Genomic DNA, 9,952 nt, shown 5'->3' on the forward strand with positions numbered 1-9,952 from the left:
AATAAGAAGAGGAAGGTAAGCACGCGTTGTTCTCATTTACTTTATGACACATGTATAGTGTAAGAGTGCGTTCAAGGAGTTAGTGATTGTTGGAGGATACAGAAGACCATACAACAGAAGAGGAAAATCGAAAAATAACAACGAAAAGAAGACCAAGGTAAGCCCGCTGTATTCTCATTATGTATACTTTGATCCACAGGTAAGGGTTGGCATTACTGATAAAGAATTAATGACAGAAAGGGAGTAAGTACTTGATACATGACAGAAAACGGAATGAAAAACAAGAAACAAAACAAGAAAAATAATAATTCTCGGTGTAGGTTTAAGTATCATAAAGTTACTCCTTAGTAGAAGATGACAAATTAAATCAAGAATCAAGAAGGTAAGCACGCGTTACTCTCATTTACCTTGCGCTTCCGATAAAAATGACAATACTCTACAGCGCTAACAGTAGCTAGAATAACAGTTACAAGAGTATAATGGTAATACCTACATCATCATTCACAAAACAACGGTACACTTACAATTAAAAATCACAATACAAACACAGTCCAGTAACACCAACAATAATCCAGATATTTAACTGCATCTGTGGTCAATATTCATTTTACACGTCTGGATCCCTACCTAAGAGAGCGAGATCAGAACCTTTCCAGTCCTTATAAATATTACGGGTTAATTTAGGGAGATTTCATTAGGTTTGGACACAGGTAAATGCGATGGGGAAAAAAATAAACTATCCACGACTGTTTATTTCATTTTTGACAAACTATATTACGATGCATAACCCTAAATGTATTTCTTTATAAACCCGCGGTTTCAAAGTCTCTCTCGGGATACGAATCAGAGGAGGAAAAAAATAAAAAAAAGCCCCAGATTCAACTCTAATCCTAGAACGCTTGAACTCCCAGGAATAGGAAAAAAAAATGATAATACATGTTCTAAAATTTCTTCTTCTTCCATATTTCTTCTTGTTCTCTTCGTTTTCTTCCTTCAATCTCCATTTTCTCTTTCTTCTTTCTTCTTCTTCTCCTCCATCTTCTTCTTCAATCTCCTCCTCCTCCTTGAGAGGAGGTTATAAGCAAAATTTCATGAACCATTTCAGTGTCATAACGCGATTTATTTATTTTATTTATATATTTAATTTTACCTCCAGACGATTATATCCAGCTTAGGAAAGATCTCACGAAGAACATCTTTTTAAATTACATCCTTTCCTTCACTGACGATTTTATTCAGCTGTGGGAAGGCTTATTAGTAAAGAGGCACACACACACACACACACACACACACACACACACACACACACTATTAATCCCTTCAGTACAAGGACATTTCAGAATTATAATCGTCGTTTTATTGATCTTTTCCAATCTGTTCACCGCCAGACGATTTTATTCAGCGTAGGACAGTTTTCGGCCTAAACACACACACACACACACACACACACACACACACACACACACACACACACACAATTCCCCATCAAAACAATTTTTTTGTCCGACCATTTTTTTCATTATTACATAAGATTTTTTTTATTATTATTTATTCCTTCCTTCAGACGATTTTCCTCATCCTAGGGGCCACACACGCACCCTCCTCACCAAGTCTCCCTCTAAGCTTCGCAAATCCCGCACGCAGCAATTTGGGGATTTACGAAGGACTGAGAAACATTGTCACTGAGCGAAGTAATGTGAGAATGGAAGGAGGGAAGACCCGGATGATAATAAAAGAAAAATTACGTTAGGAGACGATAATTGGGGGATTTGGAGAACAGGGCGAAATAAAGAGTTAGGGAAGATGGTGAATGATATTGAAAAGTGAGTGAACCATTGTGGAAAGAGAAGTAGGACTGAACGATAATAAAAGAAAAGTTACATTGAGATGCTAATTGAAGGATTTAGAGAAGATGGTGAAATATTTAGAGATATTGAAAGGCGATTGAACCTTTGTGAAATGGGTAGAACTGAACGATGATCAAAGAAATATTACTTTGAGATGCTAATTGAAGGATGTAGGGAAAACGGTGAAATACTTAAAGTAGGATAATGCATAATGCAGTGAGGGTGAACGAATATTTGTGAGAATGGAGGAACTGCTGATCAGTAATAAACGAAAATTAAGCGAATATTTAAAAGGATGGTATTGAAATTTGAAAAGTGTGCTAAAAGTTGTGAGGATGGAGGTGGACGTGATCGATAAAAAAAAAAAAAAAAAAGTGCAAATATACGAAAATGAAGGAGTTTGAGGAGCGCGAGACAGGATGAGGTAATGAGTAAAACTGAAAGGTTGGGCGAAATTTGTGAATAGGGAGAACTGATTGATAGAAATAATAAGCTACTATAAAAAGGGGAAAAACGAAATCTTTAGCGTACGTAAAAATAATAAAAGTACCAAATATATATATAGATAATGTACATTTTTTATCGCCTGCCATTAGCAAGGCGAGGCGATACAGTTTTTGTTGGCATCTGTGTGTATATGTTGCCAAAGTATTTCGAAAAGCTGTGGACGAATTTTCACCAAACCTTTAGGAAATATCAAGTATTTGGATGCACAGAAGTCTGTTACTTTTGGTGAGGATTTGATCAAAGGCGACCGAATGCCAGCCGCCATATAGTTTTTCAATATGGATTGACTGTGAAACGCGGTGACTGAATTCCATAGAGTTTTGCGATTTTTTTTTTTATCGCCAGCCTTTGGCAAGGCGAGGCAATATAGTTTTGTCGGTGTTTTTCTGTGTGTGTCTGTTTATGTTGCCAAAATATCTCGTCTTCAGATTTAGTTCGTTGGTAGTTTGTACCCTAGCGAACAACATATTTTGGTGGGCGATTAGCATTCGACCCCCGAATGCTTTTGCTTCATTAAAGATAGCTAATTGTAGTTACATAATTATGTAAGTAGACACTATTTAAGTATGTAAGTAATGTAATTACGTAGACACTGTAAGTCCGTAGCCATTGCCAGTATGAAAGAATGCTGATGAGGAAGTGGACCAAATAAACATAATGGGGAACAAATACAACCCTATGAATATCAGGCTGCAAATAAAAATCCTCAGGACCTGCGATGGCTGGCCTGGATCAACAGTTGCTGGAATTCACGATAGCGACGCCACCACCATCGCAGCCCACGCCGGGCCAGAGATACGATAAGTCAGGGGTTGGGTGACGATAATGAAGCCGGGTGTGCGGGGGGGGGAAAAAAAAAAAAAAAAAAAAACTGAACGGTCTCACCTTTTGAATGCGGTGACTTTCTTTTTTATTTCACATTTTTCCGTAATACCAGATTATATTCTGTTTAAAAAACGCCGCTAGCAGTGAAGAGGTTTGCGTAAGTTCCGTGATTTTCCTCCTGTTGAAAAATTCTCTGAAAAAATAAATGATTTACTAAATAAATTCCTGGTAGAAGGAATAATTTATATATATATATATATATATATATATATATATATATATATATATATATAAAATAGTATGGAAGGGTTTGAGAGTAACCAAAAGTACGATAATTAGATGCATAGATACATACCCGAAAATATGATAATCAGTGGTATGCATACTGTAGGAAAACATACAGTACAATAATCAAAATGTATACCTACAATAGCCGGAACTACGATAATCACCGGTACAGGTACGATAACAGGAGGTACGTTAATCAAAGGCAATAAGTACGGTAGTCAGAGGTACGATAATCAAGGGTATATGTACGATAGCGACACCACCACCATCGCAACCCACACACACACACAGGAACCCATTCTCCCCCCCCCCCTTTTTTTTCTTTTTTTGTGTGTGCGGGCGAGTCCATATTTCAGCGGTTAACGGGGGGCGGTGATCCCCTCTCGTATTATGCTAATGAGGTGGAGTGGGTGGTAATGCTTGCACCTGTTTTTGTGGCCGTGTATGTATGTTGGGGTGGGATTTCTTTGCTTACCTGTATTATTTTTGTCTGTATGTTTGGTTTTGCTTTCGTTGTCCCATTTTTGGTGTGTGTGTTTTATTGGGTGCTTTCGTGGGTGTTATTTCTGTGTGTGTGTGTGTGTGTGTGTGTGTGTGTGTGTGTGTGTGTTATTGTTTGTTTTCCTGTCATCGTTGTTGTGGCTAGTATTTCTTTCTTGTTTTCATATTTTGCTTTTCTTAGGACTACAAAATATTTTTGGGAATTGTGCATCTGGGAGAGAGAGAGAGAGAGAGAGACGCTATATGGTACTGACAGGGATTATGGTACTGAATGAATACTGATGATTGCTGTGATTGAGTTTGTGATGGTAGTGAAGCGTTTGTATGAGTAGACGGATGTTTGAGTGATTGGTTTACCTCTTCAAGCCGGTGATGATTTTAATATTCATTCTTACTATACCCGCCGCCATGTAACTTGTCCCATAAGCCCTGCCCCCTTCCTGAAGTCGGTCCCGCCCCCTCCTCACTTAGTCTTTGGGCAGTGAGTGGGGAGAGGCGGGGCTTGAGACAAACTGCATGGCGACGAGTATAGCGCATGACTTTATTCAACAGGCCAGATCTTTAGCAGTGCACGAGTTAATGAAGGCTATAGTTAACTCCACCAGCAAGGGAAATATAAATCAACAGTGAACAGGATAGTCTGGTGGTAGCAATAACAATATGATATACAGTATGCTTTTGCTAATATGTAACTGGGTACCTAAGAATGCAGGTGTTAGCTAAAAACGTTTTTGGAGTGGCTCTGAAATTCGTATATTAGGGTTTAATTGGTTGTGTCGCCCCTAAACTTTAACGTTTTTCTCTTTTTCACCTCCAAGGATGTTTTCTTAGTCCAAGTAGACTCGTTTGTAGGTTAACATAATAAGACTTCCTTTATTATTATTATTATTATTATTACTTTTGTTACTACTATAACTCTTACTGATATTTTTGGGTCATTCTAGTTGATATTATGCTCTTATTAAATCACCATTCACATTGTAATTAAATCATTATCAATACCAGAATCACCATCCACATACAGTACACTCCGTTTATTCGCATCACCCCACCAACCCCTCCTCCCAACCCCATGCCATTAACCGGACCTGCGCCTGGCAAACGGGGGGGGGGGGTCCGTCTATTAACCGCACCATTGGGTTTTATGGGTAATGGAGAACTCAACAGCCCATTGACCTAAGGGGGGAAGAAAACGGTGAACTATTTAACCCCTTCACCACCAGGACGTGTTTTGTTTTTATTATGTTATTAGTAGTAGTAGTTGTAGTAGTAGTATTTTATCACTATTATTATTATTATTATTATTATTATTATTATTACATACTTATCAGTGCCATCCACCTCCAAAAGGAATTAAGTATATAATGATAGTAATAATCGGGTCTTCCCATTATCCTGCCATAATCAAGGAAAACAAAAAAAAACGAAAATATAATGAAACCAAAACAGACAAAAATAAGAAAAAATAAAAAGCCCGACAGAACAAGATCTTGGAAAACATCGAAAAAAAAAAACAGAAAAACATGGAAAACAGAAAAGGAAAAAAAAAAAGTCGATAATGCATAACAAAACGAAGTAAAACATAAACAGCTTAGACACCATACGAAAAACATTAAAAACCATCGAGGGAAAAAAACATTAAATAAAAAAACGGAAAATATTACGCTTGGTTTGTGTAACACTCGCTTTAGTAATTGATTGGTGAGTTTTTTTTTTAAACATTTAAATTACACTTCAGTACATTTTATTTCTAAGTATATGCTAATCAGGACACACTTTATATAGGAAATTACATTGTTGGGGTAAATGATATGGAGGTTTACTGAACTTTCACCATCATTAACGTGAATGCTGAGTTTTGGCAAGAGGTTAACACTAGAATATGATGCTAGTCACGAAAAAGTGCTATGGAAAGTGCCGTAGCGCTGTCTGTTTCTGCCCAGGAGCAACGGGGAGTAACCAGCAAGAAGGACGAGAAAGAGAGAGAGAGAGAGAGAGAGAGAGAGAGAGAGAGAGAGAGAGAGAGACCATGTGTATGTACAGTTGGGGTCAAGAGTATCGCTCCACTTTTTCACCGAACAATTTTGAAACCCATAAACACTATTCTGAAAAATCTGTTGGGTTTCAAATATCGCATCACCGGGTTTCAGAAGTCATTGATCACCGTCTCATAATTTATCGTTAGGCAGTGGATCAATATTTATGTCCGCGTAAGTACATGATTTCGATTCTAATTCTAATTCTAATGCCGACTCTAATTCTAATTCCAGAGTCGAGTCTAATTCTAATTCTAATTTCGACTCTAATTTCCTGGTTAGGTAGACTGAAGTAATTAAGCCCCGTATTACTGTCACATAAGGAAGCTCTCTAACACCTTTTCTTAAGTGATTTATGCTGCTTATTACACCTTACTTTCCTCGTCTGTGTTACGTAAATCCATCTAATATCGCCATAGTCTACATAACATGAAAAGGGATATTGACCAGCCATATCGAAAAAATAAATCGCTAAGGAAAAGGTGTTACTGGGCCGCCTAAAACAACGAGAATACGGGCATATACCAGTTAATTATAAATAACCTGGCATTGTGGTGGTGGTGGAGTATTTGTCAAAGTGTGGTGTGGTGTGCGGTTAATTTAATAGCTGGTGTGGTTTTGCGGTTGCCTCACACCCTGTTTGTGGTTTTGTGTGTGTGTGTGTGTGTGTGTGTGTGTGTGTGTGTGTGTGTGTGTGTGTGTGTCTGTGTCTGTGAGTATAAATAGATAAAAATCACATCTATCCGGATATCAGAACATAGTAATCATATTCCACTATGTTAACCCCTTCAGACGGAGTAAGCCAAATAGAATCGCCTGGAGACCTGTGGATACCCTGCCTAAAACCTGACTAAAATTGTGAGTTGTCAGCAAGAAAGAGCCAAAAATATACATCATGGGCGGGAAGGGGTTATCTATACGCCGTCCACTCTAACTTGGCCTAAAATTGCTGTCTCCCCATCTTGAACGCTGAGCTGTAACGCAATATTAACCCTAGAATATGATGCTAGTCACGATGAAGTGCTGAGGAGGAAATGGCAGAGTCGTAGGGATGTCCTATTCGGCCACTGAGGTACGTGAAATAGGCTGCAAAGGGACGAAAATCTCGGCCAAGTTAAGGTGAACGAACTGTTGTGGTGTGTGGGCCTGGGGTGAATGAAGAGGGCATTGGTGTAATGTATCGCCTCTCTCAGTACCATTTATAGTATTCTCACCTTTTTATCATTTATTGTCACTTATCATTTATTGTCACTTATCATTTATTCTCACTTACACTCTCAGGCTTCCGTAACTCACACAGCTCATTAAAATCATCTGTGGAGTTGCGTTCGTAGGAAAGTTCATGGGGACAGTAGGCTATTAATTCTCTCCGACTCCCTTGACTCCGCTGAATAAAATCGTCTGGCGTCACCTGGAATAGAGCACTGGAGTTGTCCCGATCGTGAGAGTGTTCAGAGTAAAATATTTGGCATCAGCATAAAATATTTGTCACCCGCAATAACGACACGTGTGAAATAAGATTTGACCGAAAGTGGAGGTGAGGGGAGAGAAGGAGGAGGGAGGGAAAGAGGAGAGGAGGGGAGGAAGCAGAACAGGAGGAACAGAGGGGAGGAAGGGAGAAAAGGGGAGAGGAGGAGGGAAGGAAGGGAGAATGTAGGAGTGGAGTAAGGAAGGAAAAAAGAGAGGTAGTGTACAATAAGGTGCCTCCATACTAAGCATGTCTAATATACGCTAATATAACTTTACATAAAAACATAGGTAAATCTGTCGTGATTGTAAGTATAGCCCCGACCATCAGAAATTTCCCCATTGCCTACCATTACAATTATTAAACTTAACACAAAACCCACCATATAATCTTAGCCCCAACATTGTCACATATACGGTATTCTAACCTCATCCTTGTCACATAACATTTTTTTTAACCTAAAGATTCCCACGTAACATATTTTCTTGGTCTAAACGTTGTCACATCTTTTTTTACCTTCAACATTATCACATTAACAACATCCACCAAGAAGAAAAAATTAAAATCAGCCAGTTTGTCATATATGTAGCAAATAAAAAGCGACTCTGTAATTCCCACCGAAAGCTATCACAACCACAGCTGTACTAAAGCTAACAAATCAAGCTATTATATATTTCACCCTTAACAACAAACGCTACTATGACGTCAACCACCGAAAAAAAAAAAATCCAAATTCACATATATGTTAACTAATCTAAGATAGTTTATATTGCCTACTATTACCACAGCCACTACTACAGCCACCACTACCACAGCTACAGGAAATACAAGAACACCTACGAAAGTCCCATCTATCACTACCCCTAAAAAAATACAATTACAGCAACCACAACCACCACAACGACTACCACATCACCCTAAAAAAAAAAAAAAGGCCGACAACCACCACAACCACAACCACCACCACACCACCAGCACCACCACCACACCCGGCTTAACTGTGGTGTGACATAAACAAGGGTGTAAACTAGAGTGGAGCCAGAGCGAGCGATCAGCAGCAGCCAGTCACTCACATGTGTTATTGTCAACACGAGTTATGCTCTCATTACACACACGTACGCACATACACACGTACATACCCATACATACATACATACCCATGCATACATATATAATCTCTCTCTCTCTCTCTCTCTCTCTCTCTCTCTCACACACACACACACACACACACACACACACACACAATCACTCATACAAGACAGATTTACTCACTGGCAAAGGTAAAACACACAACTTCAAACATAAACATATATACAGCCACAAATTTACACACACACACACACACACACATACACACACACACACACACACACACACACACACACAAACACACACCATCAATCCATCACTTAGCAAATCGTAATTTCATTGTTGTTTACATAATGTCAGCTGATTTGACAACCCACGTGTTCCTATGGTATATATTGTCCGTACTGCAATTAATGTACGTACGTATGTGTGTGTGTGTGTATATATATATATATATATATATATATATATATATATATATATATATATATATATATATATATACACGCATAGGGAGAGAGAGAGAGAGTTTCTTAAAACTTAACTTTCCTCCCTTCAGACGGTCCCCCTCCTCCTCCTCCTATTTTATCTCGTCATATTTCTCCCCTACCTCTTTCCCTACTTTCCTTCCTTCTTCTAATTATTCCTTCGTTCCTTCTTTCTGTCTCTTCTATCTGCCTACAGTAACGATAAAAATAATTATCACTCCTTTCATTGCGTTATTTATTGATTCGCAACAGAGCATCCGTAAAACACTGATAAAACAAATCATAATAAGTCAGGGAACATGAAAATTGCGTAACAGTATAAACCAAATCATAGAATTTTACATGTTTATCACGGCCTATTATTACTCATCCACTGAAGTAATTTTTATTATTCAGAAATTCACATATAAAAAATTGGAGTCGAAATATTTTATCCTGGTCAGTTGGCGACTATTTTTTTTTTTTTTTTTTTTTAAGGTGCAGTTACATGAGTTTCTTTGCTTTTCTTTTTCTTGAATGTGCTCTGCTCCCGCTAAAGAGCTGAGACATGCTATGGATAATTCGTATCTGCTAGGATATTTTGGCTAATCCCACATTTTTCTGTAACTATAATATAAGCAGCTATAATCCCAGTACCCCTGTAATTCGGACACATCTATAATTCGGACACATCAATAATTCGGACACACTCTTGATTTATGTATACCGCCTGTAATAAACTCTTTGCCTAACACGGTCGAGATGGGAGTTGTATTTTATTCCATGTATCAACTAAGGACAGGGCGACATGGAGGCGATTTGTTTGTGGCCACCCCATACGGGATTAAGGTGTCTGGTAATAGATAGACTAAGAATATATATTTGACTATGGAAACCCTCTTGTGTAGTCAGTTAAAGAGCATC

General features: G+C 38.3%; 1 protein-coding gene across 1 annotated transcript in view; it reads right to left on the reverse strand.

The window, feature by feature from the left end:
• The window catches only part of LOC145405162 (uncharacterized), a 68,815-nt gene extending 66,147 nt beyond the window's left edge, over window positions 1–2,668 (reverse strand). Inside the window, exon 1 of the mRNA XM_080276638.1 lies at window positions 2,651–2,668. Coding sequence (XP_080132764.1) covers window positions 2,651–2,668 — 18 coding nt within the window. The remainder of the gene's footprint in view (window positions 1–2,650) is intronic.
• Window positions 2,669–9,952: the final 7,284 nt, after the last annotated feature.

The sequence above is a fragment of the Coenobita brevimanus genome, chromosome 1 (assembly GCF_032717465.1).
Source record: "Coenobita brevimanus isolate Jiangsu-jjx chromosome 1, ASM3271746v2, whole genome shotgun sequence".
In the NCBI taxonomy this organism is placed as follows: Eukaryota; Metazoa; Arthropoda; class Malacostraca; order Decapoda; family Coenobitidae; genus Coenobita; species Coenobita brevimanus.